Source organism: Bolinopsis microptera, chromosome 13, assembly GCF_026151205.1.
Source record: "Bolinopsis microptera isolate Bmic1 chromosome 13, MBARI_Bmic_1.0, whole genome shotgun sequence".
Classification (NCBI taxonomy): domain Eukaryota; kingdom Metazoa; phylum Ctenophora; class Tentaculata; order Lobata; family Bolinopsidae; genus Bolinopsis; species Bolinopsis microptera.
In genome coordinates, this window is record NC_087084.1 from 1,541,743 (window position 1) to 1,561,489 (window position 19,747).

General features: G+C 42.2%; 2 protein-coding genes across 2 annotated transcripts; one reads left to right on the plus strand and one right to left on the minus strand.

The window, feature by feature from the left end:
• Positions 1 to 4,456: 4,456 nt before the first annotated feature.
• On the minus strand, positions 4,457 to 10,947 carry LOC134825433 (uncharacterized). The gene is made up of 6 exons (XM_063837609.1): positions 10,907 to 10,947; positions 10,147 to 10,343; positions 6,216 to 6,412; positions 5,901 to 6,031; positions 4,994 to 5,723; positions 4,457 to 4,759 (listed from the first exon to the last, which is right to left on the minus strand). Exons 1-6 carry the CDS (start codon positions 10,945 to 10,947, stop codon positions 4,457 to 4,459), a joined length of 1,599 nt encoding a protein of 532 aa, XP_063693679.1.
• Positions 10,948 to 11,340: 393 nt separating this feature from the next.
• LOC134825531 (uncharacterized) lies at positions 11,341 to 19,517 on the plus strand. Its single transcript, XM_063837763.1, has 3 exons — positions 11,341 to 11,468; positions 11,742 to 11,879; positions 19,399 to 19,517. The coding sequence occupies exons 1-3, from the start codon at positions 11,375 to 11,377 to the stop codon at positions 19,509 to 19,511; spliced, it is 345 nt and encodes a 114-aa protein (XP_063693833.1). The 5' UTR covers positions 11,341 to 11,374; the 3' UTR covers positions 19,512 to 19,517.
• Positions 19,518 to 19,747: the final 230 nt, after the last annotated feature.

A 19,747-nucleotide genomic window follows, 5' to 3' on the forward strand; every position in this document is an offset into this window, starting at 1 on the left:
CATCACTGATCGTAATATCTCTTTGAGATTCACACAAGATTAAATATATTTCTATCTTACTTAGAAAACGTGGATAGCCACTTTATAGCTTAAATGAATTTATAAAAATATTATACATTAGATTACCGCTAATTACCGCTAATTAATTACCGCTAAAGAAACAGTTAAGATGGAAGTGTCTCCATTCCAACTAAACTGTGGTATAACTTTCTGGTAGTCTATACACGTATCACACTGACACTCCGCCACGGTGTCTCCAGCAGGGTAGCAGGTTTTATCAGAGTTCTGACAACATGTGTTGCCTTCCTGGGATTGGGGACAATTTGTAACTGTTTATTGAATTTCAGGGAATATTTTAGGGGCAGTTGATTGAGATTGAGGATTATAAGTATTTAATTTGCATCTCACAATGTATTTTAATGAAGTAAGACTTACTGCTGCGATATTGGAGCAGGGTAGGAAATGTTTCTCAGTGGCGTCGTAACCGCAGGATGAAAAGGTTTCTGATTTGAACTCTGAAAGTATCAGATGAAACTCTTTTAGAAGAGTATTATATAGCTATATATATATATATACTATTTCAGATGTGAAACTCGTTAAATCTCACTGGCGCCCTTCTTATGTACTAATGCTTTTCATACTTAAGTTACAACAAAGTGTTCATGTTATGTATCCTAGGTGTTAGGACAGGATATTACCCGCTTAAAATATTTCCATCTAATAACTAATAACTAATAACTAATAACTAATAACTAATAACTAATAACTAATAACTAATAACTAATAACTAATAACTAATAACTAATAACTAATAACTAATAACTAATAACTAATAACTAATAACTAATAACTAATAACTAATAACTAATAACTAATAACTAATAACTAATAACTAATAACTAATAACTAATAACTAATAACTAATAACTAATAACTAATAACTAATAACTAATAACTAATAACTAATAACTAATAACTAATAACTAATAACTAATAACTAATAACTAATAACTAATAACTAATAACTAATAACTAATAACTAATAACTAATAACTAATAACTAATAACTAATAACTAATAACTAATAACTAATAACTAATAACTAATAACTAATAACTAATAACTAATAACTAATAACTAATAACTAATAACTAATAATAATTAACTAACTTGAATAGTAGACCTCCCTAAAAGGATTATTCTCAGTAGAGAGAGTGTTATACTGAACCCACCAACTCCAATACAAAGGATTACTGTCCATATCAGACACATCAAACGAGTCTAATCCTGATATTTCACAAGATACTTTAGCAGTTCCTCCGTTAAAGGTGGCACTGTTCGTACAGCTCACATCTGCAGGGCGAAATAATATTATATTTTAAATATCATCAGTAGGTGGTTGTGTACGGCACAAATTTGCTTCAAAGTTTACGAATACAATAATGGGATAATATTGCCTCAAATAAAATAAACGTGAGATGCACGATTGCAAGAGTTGAATTTTGTAGCATATTGTACAGCGCAGCTGCAGTGTTATCACTCGTAATTAGCATAATCAGTATAATTAGCATAATTAGCATAATTAGCATATAGTTGATTTCCGCAGTTCAAAGGATACACCAAAAGGATACATTTCTGCAGAATCTTGTTGGAATCTTGTCAGCTATCTTTAGAAACATCTCTGAAACCATAGGCGTTAATCAAAAGACAGTAAATAAGTAAATAGGACACCAGAACCAGAGGGAGAGCATTACAGTGCAGACAAGCACGACCGTACACTTTTATACCCGCTTTACGCTTCCTTATTTCTCATCAGAAGCAGTTCAGCAGGTTTATTTTTTAGTCAAAATATTGTAATTTTATTTATTTATTTAATTCAATGTTAAAGATAACAGGAATCAAATATAGCCATGATTAAATTTCATGAAATTAGCGCTAAATTAGTGCCTGAACTTTTATGATATTTTTTTAAAAGCAGCACAGCAATGTTAGCAGTCAACTAATTAATATGTATGGTTAGTATAAATCATAACAGAATGATTTTTTTTCCGTAGTTCAAAGGATACATCAAAAGGATACGATTCTGCAGTATCTCGTTGGGATCTTCTCGTCTAATTCAATTGGTAAACATTCCTGAAACCATAAGCGTTAAGTAAAGGCATGTAAATAGGACATCTGCTGAATGGTAGATCAGCTTAATCTGTCCGATGTCAATTCAGTAAACATAATGTAATACTAGGCTAATAAACTAGGCTCTTACTAATTCGCTCGCACCAAAAATTTCACGTGACTTTGGTTTTTACGGTTTTGCAGCCGTACAAAACGGTTTTACATAACCCCTAATCCCAACCCTAACCCTAGCCATAACCTCGGAAGCTATCCATAACCCTCACCACAACCCTAACCCTAACCCGAGCCCTAAACAATCGAATTCATGTTTTACTAGCCTGTCACGTGACCAAAACGGTTTTTTGCCCATAACTCTCCAGGGAAGCATTTTTACCCTACGTCATGGGGGGTGATTCGGAATCAGCGTCCAAAAATACACCGATTCAGATCAATTTCATACCCAAAGAGCCTTTTCACAAGAATTTTCTTAAATTTTGGGCGAGCGATTTAGTAGGAGCGAATAAACTATGTAGATTTAACCAAACCCCAAATTGGATAGAATTAGAGTGAACCGTCATTCGTCACAAATGTCTCCTTTTTCCAAACACAAAGGGAATGAGAGCAAATTAATTAAAATATTTCATATGTAAAATGACCCCGAGATGATCGCAGATTAGGGGGAGCATCAATAAGGATGTTGTTGTGGTTGGAGCTTGACTTTGGTAACCCCCTCGAACTGTCACTGTAATAACGCAATCAGTTACTGAGGAGCATGCCACCAGCAAAAAGTAACAATTAGTAACAATGACAAGTTTAATCACGCGAGAGCGACATAATACAACCACTTAACCGTGACACCAGGCAAATGTGCAGCAAAAATGAAACAAAAAGAATAGTCGAAAAAACTACATACGAATAAAAAATAAAGAACATAATAAAACATAGAGAGAACAGCCTACTAAAGGATCACCTTGTATATCAGAAAATATGGCAGAATAATAAAGTCAAATGACCGAGTCCACATGATTCGCTCTAGTCTTACGACACTTGATTTCGATGCATTTAAGTCTGAGCCACTAACAAATAACATTAATTGTTTCAAAGACCAAAATAATTAAACAATCCCAAATAATTCATAGATCAGAAGCAGAACAAAAAATTCAAGAGCTAAAAATAACAGTATGTACTAACTGGACTGGGAAGCAAACAAAAGCCAACAAAGCGTGCTAACAGTGTAGTTAATAACATGTACCCCGGCGATTGTTTTAAGGAAAGGTTTAGCGAGGGGACACTGCTAACGAACGCATTATTTCCTCCGCTGGACGTTTTGCTTCATCGCGGAGGTCGGGCAGGGACACCATTGTATATAATAGTCAATGGAAAGAATATATATATAAAGTGATTTTTAGTGTATTTAGTGTTACCCGTGCCCCTAAGAAACTTTTCATATGTTAACTTATATAGCGTAATCCTAAACGAAAGCCTCACTTGATAATGTGGTTATAAACCCAGAAACCATGTATAACATTGCCTCCGTACTGTGGGCAGTGGGAGCTCGAACTGTGGGCAGAGACTAGGGTGGCTCGTACTGTGGGCAGTGAGGGAGCTCGTACTGTGGCGCAGTCGAGCTCGGTACTGGTGCAGAGGGAGCTCGTACTGTGGGCAGTGGGAGCCGTACTGTGGCTTTTTATTTTTAGGAGGGAGCTCGTACTGTGGCAGTGGGAGCTCGTACTGTGGGGCAGTGGGAGCTCGTACTGTGGGCAGTGGGGGCTCGTACTGTGGGCAGTGGGGGCTCGTACTGTGGGCAGTGGGAGCTCGTACTGTGAGCAGTGGGAGCTCGTACTGTGGCAGTAGGAGCTCGTACTTGTGGCAGGGGAGCTCGTACTGTGGGCAGTGGGAGCTCGTACTGTGGGGCAGTGGGAGCTCGTACTGTGGCAGTGGGAGCTCGTACTGTGGGCAGTGGGAGCTCGTACTGTGGGCAGTGGGGGCTCGCACTGTGGGCAGTGGGAGCTCGTACTGTGGGGCAGTGGGAGCTCGTACTGTGGGCAGTGGGGGCTCGTACTGTGAGCAGTGGGAGCTCGTACTGTGGGTAGTGGAGCCTCGTACAAGTGGGTAGTTGGGCATGCGTACTGTGGGCAGGTTGGAGGTCGTACAGTTGGGCAGTGGGGTCTCGAACTGTGTGCAGTGGTAGCTCGTACTATGGGCAAGGGCTCGTACTGTGGTAGTGGGGGCTCGTACTGTGAAGCAGTGTGAGCACGGGAACCTGTTTGTGCCAGTGGAGCTCGTACTGTTGGCGGCAGTGGGGAGCCCGTACCGTGGTGCAGTGGGTGGCTCGTACAGAGTTGGTTCAAGTGTGACGCTCGAACTGTGTGACATTGGGCAGTGGGAGCTCTATAGCTGTGGGCAGTGGGAGCTCGACTGAGGGCAGGTGGGAGCATCGGTAGTGTGGGCAGTGGAGCTCGTACTGTGGGCAGTGGGAGCTCGTATTGTGGGCAGTGGGAGCACGAACTTGAGGGCAGTGGGATCGTTTAAGCGTACAGTGGGCATAGGGGTGCTCCGTACTGATGGACAGTGGAGCTCGTACTGTGGCAGTGTAGCTCAGTACTGTGGGCAGTTGGGAGCTCGTACCAGTGGGCAGTTGAGCTCGGAACTGTGGACAGTGGGAATCGTACTATTGGCAGGGTGGGGCGGTCTGTCATAGAGAGTCAGTGGGAAGCTCGACTGTGGAGGCAGTGGGGCGTCGTAACAGTGTGGCAGTAGAGTACTCGGAACTGAGGGCAGTGGAAGGTTCAGCTTCAGGGCGAGTAGGGAGCTCGTACAGTGGTCATGGGAGCACGATTACTGTGGGCAGTGAGCGTCGTACTGTGGGCAGTGGGACACGTACTGTGGGCAGTAAGGGAGCACTACTGAGAGCAGTGTGAGCTCGAACGTGGGCAGAAGTGGAAGCTCGGTACAGTGGAGCAAGTGGGAGCTCGTATGTAGGTGCAGTGGAGAGCTCGTAGCAGTTGGACATTGGGAGCACGTAGCTGTGGTCAGTGGGAGCTCGCGTACTGTGGACAGTGGGGATGCTCTTGAATTGAGCAGCTGTTGGAGCTCGTACTGTGGGCAGTGGGGGCTTGCGTACTGTGGGTAGTGGGAGCTCGGGTACTGTATGCAGTGGGGAGCTCGTACTGTGGGGCAGTGGGATCTCGTACTGTGGGCAGTGGGGGGCTCGTACTGTGAGCATTGGGAGCTCGTTACTGTGGACAGTGGGAGCTCGTATTGAGAGCAGTGGGAGCTCGTACTGTGGCAGGGGGGGCTCGTACTGTGGGTAGTGGGAAGCTCGTACTGTGGGACAGTGGAGCTCGTACTGTGGGCAGTGGGAGCTCGTACTGTGGGCAGTGGGAGCTCGTACTGTGGACAGTGGGAGCTCGTACTGTGGGCAGTGGGAGCTCGTACTGTGGACAGTGGGAGCTCGTATTGAGAGCAGTGGGGAGCTCGTACTGTGGGCAGTGGGGGCTCGTACTGTGGGTAGTGGGAGCTCGTACTGTGGACAGTGGGAGCTCGTACTGTGGGCAGTGGGAGCTCGTACTGTGGGCAGTGGGGGCTCGTACTGTGAGCAGGGGGAGCTCGTACTGTGGACAGTGGGAGCTCGTATTGAGAGCAGTGGGAGCTCGTACTGTGGGCAGTGGGGGCTCGTACTGTGGGTAGTGGGAGCTCGTACTGTGGACAGTGGGAGCTCGTACTGTGGGCAGTGGGAGCTCGTACTGTGGGCAGTGGGAGCTCGTACTGTGGGCAGTGGGAGCTCGTACTGTGGACAGTGGGAGCTCGTATTGAGAGCAGTGGGAGCTCGTACTGTGGGCAGTGGGGGCTCGTACTGTGGGTAGTGGGGGCTCGTACTGTGAGCAGTGGGAGCTCGTACTGTGGGCAGTGGGAGCTCGTACTGTGGGCAGTGGGAGCCCGTACTGTGGGCAGTGGGGGCTCGTACTGTGGGCAGTGGGAGCTCGTACTGTGGGCAGTGGGCAGTGGGAGCTCGTACTGTGGACAGTGGGAGCTCGTACTGTGGGCAGTGGGAGCTCGTACTGTGGACAGTGGGAGCTCGTATTGAGAGCAGAGGGAGCTCGTACTGTGGGCAGTGGGGGCTCGTACTGTGGGTAGTGGGGGCTCGTACTGTGAGCAGTGGGAGCTCGTACTGTGGGCAGTGGGAGCTCGTACTGTGGGCAGTGGGAGCCCGTATTGAGAGCAGTGGGAGCTCGTACTGTGGGCAGTGGGGGCTCGTACTGTGGGTAGTGGGAGCTCGTACTGTATGCAGTGGGAGCTCGTACTGTGGGCAGTGGGAGCTCGTACTGTGGGCAGTGGGGGCTCGTACTGTGAGCAGTGGGAGCTCGTACTGTGGACAGTGGGAGCTCGTACTGTGGGCAGTGGGAGCTCGTACTGTGGGCAGTGGGAGCTCGTACTGTGGGCAGTGGGGGCTCGTACTGTGGGCAGTGGGAGCTCGTACTGTGGACAGTGGGAGCTCGTACTGTGGGCAGTGGGAGCTCGTACTGTGGGCAGTAGGAGCTCGTATTGTGGGCAGTGGGAGCTCGTACTGTGGGTAGTGGGAGCTCGTACTGTGGACAGTGGGAGCTCGTACTGTGGGCAGTGGGAGCTCGTACTGTGGACAGTGGGAGCTCGTATTGAGAGCAGTGGGAGCTCGTACTGTGGGCAGTGGGGGCTCGTACTGTGGGTAGTGGGAGCTCGTACTGTGGACAGTGGGAGCTCGTACTGTGGGCAGTGGGAGCTCGTACTGTGGGCAGTGGGGGCTCGTACTGTGAGCAGTGGGAGCTCGTACTGTGGACAGTGGGAGCTCGTATTGAGAGCAGTGGGAGCTCGTACTGTGGGCAGTGGGGGCTCGTACTGTGGGTAGTGGGAGCTCGTACTGTGGACAGTGGGAGCTCGTACTGTGGGCAGTGGAGCTCGTACTGTGGGCAGTGGGAGCTCGTACTGTGGGCAGTGGGAGCTCGTACTGTGGACAGTGGGAGCTCGTATTGAGAGCAGTGGGAGCTCGTACTGTGGGCAGTGGGGGCTCGTACTGTGGGTAGTGGGGGCTCGTACTGTGAGCAGTGGGAGCTCGTACTGTGGGCAGTTGGAGCTCGTACTGTGGGCAGTGGGAGGCCCGTACTGTGGGCAGTGGGGGCTCGTACTGTGGGCAGTGGGAGCTCGTACTGTGGGCAGTGGGCAGTGGGAGCTCGTACTGTGGACAGTGGGAGCTCGTACTGTGGGCAGTGGGAGCTCGTACTGTGGACAGTGGGAGCTCGTATTGAGAGCAGAGGGAGCTCGTACTGTGGGCAGATGGGGCTCGTACTGTGGGTAGTGGGGGCTCGTACTGTGAGCAGTGGGAGCTCGTACTGTGGGCAGTGGGAGCTCGTACTGTGGGCAGTGGGATCCCGTACTGTGGGCAGTGGGGGCTCGTAGTGTGGGCAGTGGGAGCTCGTACTGTGGGCGTGGGAGCTCGTACTGTGGACAGTGGGAGCTCGTACTGTGGGCAGTGGGAGCTCGTACTGTGGGCAGTGGGAGCTCGTACTGTGGGCAGTGGGAGCTCGTACTGTGGGCAGTGGGAGCTCGTACTGTGGGCAGTTGGAGCTCGCATTGAGAGCAGAGGGAGCTCGTACTGTGGGCAGTGGGGGCTCGTACTGTGGGCAGTGGGAGCTCGTACTGTGGGTAGTGGGAGCTCGTACTGTGGGCAGTGGGAGCTTGTACTGTGGGCAGTGGGAGCTCGTACTGTGGGCAGTGGGAGCTCGTACTGTGGACAGTGGGAGCTCGTACTATGGGCAGTGGGGGCTCGTACTGTGGGCAGTTGGAGCTCGTACTGTGGGCAGTGGGAGCTCGTACTGTGGACAGTGGGAGCTCGTACTGTGGGCAGTGGGAGCTCGTACTGTGGGCAGTGGGGGCTCGTACTGTGAGCAGTGGGAGCTCGTACTGTGGACAGTGGGAGCTCGTATTGAGAGCAGTGGGAGCTCGTACTGTGGGCAGTGGGAGCTCGTACTGTGGGCAGTGGGAGCTCGTACTGTCGGCAGTGGGAGCTCGTACTGTGGACAGTGGGAGCTCGTACTGTGGGCAGTGGGAGCTCGTACTGTGGGCAGTGGGGGCTCGTACTGTGGGCAGTGGGAGCTCGAACTGTGGGCAGTGGGAGCTCGTACTGTGGGCAGTGGGAGCTCGTACTGTGGGCAGTGGGAGCTCGTACTGTGGGCAGTGGGAGCACGTACTGTGGGCAGTGGGAGCTCGTACTGTGGGCAGTTGGAGCTCGTACTGTGGGCAGTGGGGGGCTCGTACTGTGGGCAGTGGGAGCTCGTACTGTTGGCAGTGGGAGCTCGTACTGTGGGCAGTGGGATCTCGTACTGTGGGCAGTGGGAGCTCGTACTGTGGGCAGTGGGAGCTCGTACTGTGGGCAGTGGGAGCTCGTACTGTGGGCAGTGGGAGCTTGTACTGTGGGCAGTGGGAGCTCGTACTGTGGGCAGTGGGAGCTCGTACTGTGGGTAGTGGGAGCTCGTACTGTAGGCAGTGGGAGCTCGTACTGTGGGCAGTGGGGGCTCGTACTGTGGGCAGTGGGAGCTCGTACTGTTGGCAGTGGGAGCTCGTACTGTGGGCAGTGGGATCTCGTACTGTGGGCAGTGGGAGCTCGTACTGTGGGCAGTGGGAGCTCGTACTGTGGGTAGTGGGAGCTCGTACTGTGGGTAGTGGGAGCTCGTACTGTGGGAGCTCGTACTGTGGGCAGTGGGGGCTCGTACTGTGGGCAGTAGGAGCTCGTACTGTGGGCAGTGGGAGCTCGTACTGTGGGCAGTGGGGGCTCGTACTGTGGGCAGTGGGAGCTCGTACTGTGGGCAGTGGGAGCTCGTACTGTGGGCAGTGGGAGCTCGTACTGTGGGCAGTGGGAGCTCGTACTGTGGGAGCTCGTACTGTGGGCAGTGGGAGCAGGTACTGTGTGCAGTGGGAGCTCGTACTGTGGGCAGTGGGGGCTCGTACTGTGGGCAGTGGAAGCTCGTACTGTGGGCAGTGGGGGGCTCGTACTGTGGGCAGTGGGAGCTCGTACTGTGGGCAGTGGGGGCTCGTACTGTGAGTAGTGGGAGCTCGTACTGTGGGCAGTGGGGGCTTGTACTGTGGGCAGTGGGAGCTCGTACTGTGGGCAGTGGGAGCTCGTACTGTGGGCAGTGGGGGCTCGTACTGTGAGTAGTGGGAGCTCGTACTGTGAGTAGTGGGGGCTCGTACCGTGGGCAGTGGGAGCTCGTACTGTGGGCAGTGGGAGCTTGTACTGTGGGCAGTGGGGGCTCGTACTGTGAGTAGTGGGAGCTCGTACTGTGGGCAGTGGGGGCTCGTACTGTGAGTAGTGGGAGCTCGTACTGTGAGTAGTGGGGGCTCGTACCGTGGGCAGTGGGAGCTCGTACTGTGGGCAGTGGGAGCTTGTACTGTGGGCAGTGGGAGCTCGTACTGTGGACAGTGGGAGCTCGTACTGTGGGCAGTGGGAGCTCGTACTGTGGGCAGTGGGAGCTGGTACTGTGGGCAGTGGGAGCTCGTACTGTGGGCAGTGGGGGCTCGTACTGTGAGTAGTGGGAGCTCGTACTGTGGGCAGTGGGAGCTCGTATTGTGGGCAGTGGGAGCTCGTACTGTGGGCAGTGGGAGCTGGTACTGTGGGCAGTGGGAGCTCGTACTGTAAGCAGTGGGAGCTCGTACTGTGGGAAGTGGGAGCTCGTACTGTCGGCAGTGGGAGCTCGTACTGTGGGCAGTGGGGGCTCGTACTGTGGGCAGTAGGAGCTCGTACTGTGGGCAGTGGGAGCTCGTACTGTGGGCAGTGGGGGCTCGTACTGTGGGCAGTGGGAGCAGGTACTGTGAGTAGTGGGAGCTCGTACTGTGGGCAGTAGGAGCTCGTACTGTGGGCAGTGGTGGCTCGTACTGTGGGCAGTAGGGCTCGTACTGTGGGCAGTGGGAGCTCGTACTGTGGGCAGTGGGGGCTCGTACTGTGGGCAGTGGGAGCTTGTACTGTGGGCAGTGGGAGCTCGTACTGTGGGTAGTGGGAGCTCGTACTGTGGGCAGTGGGGGCTCGTACTGTGGGCAGTGGGAGCTCGTACTGTGGGCAGTGGGGCTCGTACGTGGGCAGTTGGAGCTCGTACGTGGGCAGTTGGAGCTCGTACGTGGGCAGTTGGAGTAAATGGAGCTCGTACGTGGGCAGTTGGAGCTCGTACGTGGGCAGTTGGACCTCGTACGTGGTTGTATACTGTGTCCTGATAGGTTAGTTTGTTTTGCCAACAGACTCTTTTGTATTTCAGGAGACAAAATGTGGCAAAATAAACACAAAAGTATTTGAATGAAGTGAGTTGTAACCAATAAAGTAACCACTTTACCTTTAGTCTCTAATAAACACTCAAACATGTTATTAGTCCATCACTCAACCAACAATCATAAGATACGGAAGTAAAACAAAGATAATACGTAGTATAACCGAGGTGAGATACCAGCAGTAACACTAACAGAGGTGAGATACCAGCAGTAACACTAACAGAGGTAACACTACAATAACAAGGCGTACTGGTAGCAAGTCTGCAAGTAGCCCGACTAGGTTGCAGAGAGTGTACTACCTAGTTGGGAGCTATTAATAGACCCAACATTAGATCAGGTTATCCGGGGAAAGCTGTCATGCTGTTTTAAAAAGGTTAATATTGTGTATCTAGCGTAACGTAAATGGAAATATTGGCACTGTGCCAAAGATAATACTCAGCTTGTTCAGGAATATCACATAATATATAATTACATAATTATATAATTACATAGTATTATATGCACATACCCAATACCCATGCAGTCTAGCGGCGGTATGACATACGACATATCTCTACTGGTATACTGATTTATTTTAAGGGTGTGGTATTGGTAACACGTAGGTGATGGTGCAAACAGAGCACCTAGCTTGGGGCTTGGTCTACTCAACTTTTTATTTCGTGTAGTGTGAATACCAGAATACAGTTCTCTGATTGGTTGGTTTGTGTCACGTGGTGTGAATACTGTGTTCTGATTGGTTGATTTGTGTCACGTGGTGTGAATACTGTGTTCTGATTGGTTGGTTTGTGTCACTTGATGTGAATACTGTGCTCTGATTGGTCGGTTTGTGTCCCCGGTCAGGTGGCTTACTCAACTCCTTATTTCAGGAGGTGTTCACTAGTTGATACCCAGTTGATTGCAGAACAATCTCTGATAACAATCTCACTTATAGTTTGCTTGTTGCTCCCTCAGATTCAGCTTAAGATCACCAGCCAATATGAAGTTCTCCAGTTTTGCTATTTGTATCTGCTTGGTGATCCCAGCAGTTCTCACTACTTCCCCAGATCTACAACTGTCTGGAGGTGTGAAAGGTAACGTTTTCCTTTAACCAAACTGTTAGTCGACCAATGTGGAATATTCCCTCTAGCCAGACCCCAACTCCAGACTCTTCTACCCCCCTCCTCCCCCCTTTACTTTAGCACTGATCCAAGTGTTCACCGGTGTCACAAGTATACCAGTAGTTATTGTACTGTTGTTAACTATTGTGTTCAGGTAACAAATGACAAATTATTTGTATTTCCACGTGTTTTCCACGTGACAAAGCATACAATACCTATAAGTATTATTACAATAACTATTTTCAGTGTCCAAGTCTGCGTTCCACTGTAAAGTGTTGGAGCACCACAGAATGGACTGTTTCTGTTTGAGTGCCCAGTTCACCGTTAACAGCTGCCACTCCTTACTGGGTGAGGACATCATCAACTCCAACAAGTACAAAATAGGTTGGGTTTATTGAGTTTTAATGAAGTGACATCATCAACTCCGACAAGTACAAAATAGGTTGGGTTTATTGAGTTTTAATGAAGTGACATCATCAACTCCCACAAGTACAAAATAGGTTGGATTTATTGAGTTTTAATGAAGTGACATCATCAACTCCGACAAGTACAAAATAGGTTGGATTTATTGAGTTTTAATGAAGTGACATCATTAACTCCCACAAGTACAAAATAGGTTGGATTTATTGAGTTTTAATGAAGTGACATCATCAACTCCGACAAGTACAAAATAGGTTGGATTTATTGAGTTTTAATGAAGTGACATCATCAACTCCGACAAGTACAAAATAGGTTGGATTTATTGAGTTTTAATGAAGTGACATCATCAACTCCCACAAGTACAAAATAGGTTGGATTTATTGAGTTTTAATGAAGTGACATCATTAACTCCGACAAGTACAAAATAGGTTGGATTTATTGAGTTTTAATGAAGTGACATCATCAACTCCGACAAGTACAAAATAGGTTGGATTTATTGAGTTTTAATGAAGTGACATCATTAACTCCCACAAGTACAAAATAGGTTGGATTTATTGAGTTTTAATGAAGTGACATCATTAACTCCGACAAGTACAAAATAGGTTGGATTTATTGAGTTTTAATGAAGTGACATCATCAACTCCGACAAGTACAAAATAGGTTGGATTTATTGAGTTTTAATGAAGTGACATCATTAACTCCCACAAGTACAAAATAGGTTGGATTTATTGAGTTTTAATGAAGTGACATCATTAACTCCGACAAGTACAAAATAGGTTGGATTTATTGAGTTTTAATGAAGTGACATCATCAACTCCCACAAGTACAAAATAGGTTGGATTTATTGAGTTTTAATGAAGTGACATCATCAACTCCGACAAGTACAAAATAGGTTGGATTTATTGAGTTTTAATGAAGTGACATCATCAACTCCGACAAGTACAAAATAGGTTGGATTTATTGAGTTTTAATGAAGTGACATCATCAACTCCGACAAGTACAAAATAGGTTGGATTTATTGAGTTTTAATGAAGTGACATCATTAACTCCGACAAGTACAAAATAGGTTGGATTTATTGAGTTTTAATGAAGTGACATCATTAACTCCGACAAGTACAAAATAGGTTGGATTTATTGAGTTTTAATGAAGTGACATCATCAACTCCGACAAGTACAAAATAGGTTGGATTTATTGAGTTTTAATGACTCCACAAGTACAAAATAGGTTGATTTATTGAGTTTAATGAAGTGACCATCATAACTCCGACAAGTACAAAATAGGTTGGATTTATTGAGTTTTAATGAAGTGACATCATCTAACTCCCACAAGTACAAAATAGGTTGGATTTATTGAGTTTTTAATGAAGTGACATCATCAACTCCGACAAGTACAAAATAGGTTGGATTTATTGAGTTTTAATGAAGTGACATCATCAACTCCGACAAGTACAAAATAGGTTGGATTTATTGAGGTTTTAATGAAGTGACATCATCAACTCCGACAAGTACAAAATAGGTTGGATTTATTGAGTTTTAATGAAGTGACATCACAACTCCGACAAGTACAAAATAGGTTGGATTTATTGAGTTTTAATGAAGTGACATCATCAACTCCGACAAGTACAAAATAGGGTTGGATTTATTGAGTTTTAATGAAGTGACATCATCAACTCCCACAAGTACAAAATAGGTTGGATTTATTGAGTTTTAATGAAGTGACATCATCAACTCCGACAAGTACAAAATAGGTTGGATTTATTGAGTTTTAATGAAGTGACATCATCAACTCCGACAAGTACAAAATAGGTTGGATTTATTGAGTTTTAATGAAGTGACATCATAACTCCGACAAGTACAAAATAGGTTGGATTTATTGAGTTTTAATGAAGTGACATCATCAACTCCCACAAGTACAAAATAGGTTGGATTTATTGAGTTTTAATGAAGTGACATCATCAACTCCGACAAGTACAAAATAGGTTGGATTTATTGAGTTTTAATGAAGTGACATCATCAACTCCGACAAGTACAAAATAGGTTGGATTTATTGAGTTTTAATGAAGTGACATCATCAACTCCACAAGTACAAAATAGGTTGGATTTATTGAGTTTTAATGAAGTGACATCATCACTCCGACAAGTACAAAATAGGTTGGATTTATTGAGTTTTAATGAAGTGACATCATCAACTCCGACAAGTACAAAATAGGTTGGATTTATTGAGTTTTAATGAAGTGACATCATCAACTCCGACAAGTACAAAATAGGTTGGATTTATTGAGTTTTAATGAAGTGACATCATCAACTCCGACAAGTACAAAATAGGTTGGATTTATTGAGTTTTAATGAAGTGACATCATCAACTCCGACAAGTACAAAATAGGTTGGATTTATTGAGTTTTAATGAAGTGACATCATCAACTCCGACAAGTACAAAATAGGTTGGATTTATTGAGTTTTAATGAAGTGACATCATCAACTCCGACAAGTACAAAATAGGTTGGATTTATTGAGTTTTAATGAAGTGACATCATCAACTCCGACAAGTACAAAATAGGTTGGATTTATTGAGTTTTAATGAAGTGACATCATCAACTCCGACAAGTACAAAATAGGTTGGATTTATTGAGTTTTAATGAAGTGACATCATCAACTCCGACAAGTACAAAATAGGTTGGATTTATTGAGTTTTAATGAAGTGACATCATCAACTCCCACAAGTACAAAATAGGTTGGATTTATTGAGTTTTAATGAAGTGACATCATCAACTCCACAAGTACAAAATAGGTTGGATTTATTGAGTTTTAATGAAGTGACATCATCAACTCCGACAAGTACAAAATAGGTTGGATTTATTGAGTTTTAATGAAGTGACATCATCAACTCCGACAAGTACAAAATAGGTTGGATTTATTGAGTTTTAATGAAGTGACATCATCAACTCCGACAAGTACAAAATAGGTTGGATTTATTGAGTTTTAATGAAGTGACATCATTAACTCCGACAAGTACAAAATAGGTTGGATTTATTGAGTTTTAATGAAGTGACATCATTAACTCCGACAAGTACAAAATAGGTTGGATTTATTGAGTTTTAATGAAGTGACATCATCAACTCCGACAAGTACAAAATAGGTTGGATTTATTGAGTTTTAATGAAGTGACATCATTAACTCCGACAAGTACAAAATAGGTTGGATTTATTGAGTTTTAATGAAGTGACATCATCAACTCCGACAAGTACAAAATAGGTTGGATTTATTGAGTTTTAATGAAGTGACATCATCAACTCCGACAAGTACAAAATAGGTTGGATTTATTGAGTTTTAATGAAGTGACATCATAACTCCGACAAGTACAAAATAGGTTGGATTTATTGAGTTTTAATGAAGTGACATCATCAACTCCGACAAGTACAAAATAGGTTGGATTTATTGAGTTTTAATGAAGTGACATCATCAACTCCGACAAGTACAAAATAGGTTGGATTTATTGAGTTTTAATGAAGTGACATCATCAACTCCGACAAGTACAAAATAGGTTGGATTTATTGAGTTTTAATGAAGTGACATCATCAACTCCGACAAGTACAAAATAGGTTGGATTTATTGAGTTTTAATGAAGTGACATCATCAACTCCCACAAGTACAAAATAGGTTGGATTTATTGAGTTTTAATGAAGTGACATCATAACTCCGACAAGTACAAAATAGGTTGGATTTATTGAGTTTTAATTTGAAGTGACATCATCAACCGAAAGTACAAATAGTTGGATTTTTGTTTAAGAGTGACATCAAACTCCCACAAGTACAAAATAGTTGGTTTATTGAGTTTTAATGCAGTGGACTTCATTATCTCCACAAGTACAAAATTTAGGGTTGGTTTTATTGAGTTTTAATGAAGTGACATTAAATAACTCCGACAAGTACAAAATAGGTTGGATTTATTGAGTTTTAAATTGAGTGACATCATCAACTCCCACAAGTACAAAATTAGGTTGGATTTATTGAGTTTTAATGAAGGCTTATTTCCGACAAGTACAAAAGGTTGATTTTTGATTTAAAATGAGTGAAAAACAATCCAAAGTTAAAATAGTGATTTATTGGTTTTAATGAAGTGAATCATAACTCCGACAAGTACAAAAATAGGTTGGATTTATTGAGTTTTAATGAAGTGACATTCATCAACTCCGACAAGTACAAAAAAATTGGAAAAAAAAAAAAAAAAAAAAAAAAAAAAAAAAAAAAAAAAAAAAAAAAAAAAAAAAAAAAAAAAAAAAAAAAAAAAAAAAAAATTTTTTTTTTTTTTTTTTTTTTTTTTTTTTTTTTTTTTTTTTTTTTTTTTTTTTTTTTGGTTTTGGATTTAATTAAAGGTATCACCCCCCAAAAATCAAAAATTTGGAAAGTTTTAAAAAAAAGGGTGACACTAAAAATTTTAAAAAGGGGGGGATTTTTTTTTAAAAGTAACCAATGGGAAAATTTTATTTAGAGTTTTAAAAGTGACATCATTAACTCCAAAAGAAAAAAATGGGTTTGGGATTTTTGAGTTTTAAGGGAGGGGGGAAAACCCCCAAATAAAAAATTTAATTTTTTTTTGGGTTTTAATTTGGAAATAAAAAAGGTATTTTTTTATTTTAAAAATGAACATAATGGAAAAATGGGTTATTTTTATTTTATAAACCCACAAAACCCCCAAAAAGGTAAAATTATTGGATTTTTTTTTTAAGGGAATTTACACATAACTCCGACAAGTACAAATGGTTGGTTTTTATTGAGTTTTTTTAATAAGGGCCTTTTAAACTCCGAAATACAAATGGGGTGGTTTTTATTGAGTTTAATGAAGTGCAACACAACTGACAAGTAAAAAAGGGGTTGTTTTATTATTTAAATAAAGTGCATCATAACTCGAAAGACAAAATATTGGAAAAGGTTTGAATTTGGGACATTTTTAACCCCCAACAAAAAAAAATTGGATTATTGATTTTTTTAAAAAAAAGTGAAAACCCCACTAAAATTTTGGGAATTTTTTTAAATGTGGAAATTTTAAAAATAAAAAAGGGGAATATTTAAAAATCCCTTTCAATACATAAAAAAGGGGGATTTTTTTAGTTTTAAATAAGTGACTTCTTTCACTCAAAAATAAAAAAGGGGGGATTATGGTTTTTTTTTAAGTGACTTCAAAAACCCAAAAAGTAAAAAAATGGGTTGGATTTTTAGGTTTAAAAAAGGACTTCTCACCCCCAAAAAGGTTAAAAATTTTTTTTAATTTTAGTTTATAAGGGAAATACAAAATTTGGAAATTTTAATGGGTGTTTTAAAAAAAAAAAAATTGGGGAATTTTTTTAATAAAGGCCCTTTTAAAAGGGGGAAAAAATAGTTTTTTTAAGGGTTTAAATTAAAAAATACCAATGGGAAAAAATGGTTTTTTTAAAAATTTTTTTTAATGGGGGCATCTTTAAACTCCACAAGTACAAAAGGTTGGATTTTTGAGTTTAAAATGAAGTGACATCATAACTCCGCAAGTAAAAAAATATTTTTGGATTTATTGGTTTTAAGGGGAAAATTAATGCAATAAAAATTTTATTTTTAAAAATAAAGTGATTTTTGAAATTTTAAAAATAGGGGTTTTTTATTTTTAAAAATTTAATAAACTGGAAATTAAAAAAGTTTTTTTAATTTTAAATAATACATCTTTAATCCAAAGGGAAAAAATATTGGGTTTTTTTAAAAATTTAAAGGTGCATCTTTAACCCCGACAATAAAAAATAGGTTGGATTTTTTGGGTTTTTTTGATGAACAAAAATGGGAAATCAAAAAAAATTTTTAAAAGTTTAAAAAAAAAAATTAAAATGGTAAAAATTTTGGGATTTTTTTTTAAAATTGGACATAAAAAAAAAGGGGAAAAATATTGGATTTTTAATTTTAAATTTGGGGGACTTTTTTAAAACTCCAACAAGTACAAAAAATTTTTGGATTTTTGAGTTTTAATTTTTGAAAAAAAAATCAAAATTTTAAAAAAAAGGGGGGGGTCAAATGGGTTTTATTGAGTTTTTGAATACATCAAACTCCGAAAGTCAAAAAAGGGTTTGGTTTATTGGGATTTTTAAGAATGCTCATCAACCCCCACAATAAAAAAAGGTTGGTTTATTGATTTTTTAATGGAAATTAAAATTTTAAACAAAATAAAAAATATTGGGTTTAAATAAAGTAATATAACCCACAAAAACAAAAAGGTAAAATTAGTTAATAAGGGCCTTTTAAAATTGCCCTTTTAAAAAAAATTTAAAAGTTTAAAAATGGGTGGAAAATTAATAAAGTAAAAAAGGGGTTTTTGGGAAAATTCAAACCCCCAAGTACAAAATAGGTTGGATTTATTGAGTTTTAATGAAGTGACATCATCAACTCCGACAAGTACAAAATAGGTTGGATTTATTGAGTTTTAATGAAGTGACATCATCAACTCCGACAAGTACAAAATAGGTTGGATTTATTGAGTTTTAATGAAGTGACTTTGTTACTCCGACAAGTACAAAATAGGTTGGATTTATTGAGTTTTAATGAAGTGACTTTGTAACTCCGACAAGTACAAAATAGGTTGGATTTATTGAGTTTTAATGAAGTGACTTTGTTACTCCGACAAGTACAAAATAGGTTGGATTTATTGAGTTTTAATGAAGTGACATCATCAACTCCGACAAGTACAAAATAGGTTGGATTTATTGAGTTTTAATGAAGTGACTTTGTTACTCCGACAAGTACAAAATAGGTTTGATTTATTGAGTTTTAATGAAGTGACATCATCAACTCCGACAAGTACAAAATAGGTTGGATTTATTGAGTTTTAATGAAGTGACATCATCTACTCCGACAAATACAAAATAGGTTGGATTTATTGAGTTTTAATGAAGTGACATCATTAACTCCGACAAGTACAAAATAGGTTGGATTTATTGAGTTTTAATGAAGTGACATCATCAACTCCGACAAGTACAAAATAGGTTGGATTTATTGAGTTTTAATGAAGTGACATCATCAACTCCGACAAGTACAAAATAGGTTGGATTTATTGAGTTTTAATGGAGTGACTTAAGTACAAAATAGGTTGGATTTATTGAGTTTTAATGAAGTGACATCATCAACTCCGACAAGTACAAAATAGGTTGGATTTATTGAGTTTTAATGAAGTGACATCATCAACTCCGACAAGTACAAAATAGGTTGGATTTATTGAGTTTTAATGGAGTGACTTTGTTAGTTGTTAACGATAACCTCTGAAAAGGGATTGTGATCCCTGATGCGGGACAATGATATAAGAATGGGTTGTCTGTGCTGTGATAGATCTGACTTAGTTCCCTGGTAATAGCAGTGGTAGTTCACATTGTATCGAACATACATATTTTGGCCATTTTCTCACCATTTTAACATCACTAGGTTTAATTCCTCCGCGCTGTTAAAATACATGACGCTATAAATTCCCCTCCAGATCACATCAAGGGTTCATTGTGTCGGAATCACAGAATGAATTGTCGCAGCGGTGAGAATACAAAGCAATGCTGTAGATCACTACTCTGCTACAGGAATCTTGGGTGTCGTTAAAACCACAAAATAGGTAGGATTTATTGAGTTTTAATGAAGTGTCATCATCAACTCCGACAAGTACAAAATAGGTTGGATTTATTGAGTTTTAATGAAGTGACTTTGTTACTCCGACAAGTACAAAATAGGTTGGATTTATTGAGTTTTAATGAAGTGACTTTGTTACTCCGACAAGTACAAAATAGGTTGGATTTATTGAGTTTTAATGAAGTGACTTTGTTACTCCGACAAGTACA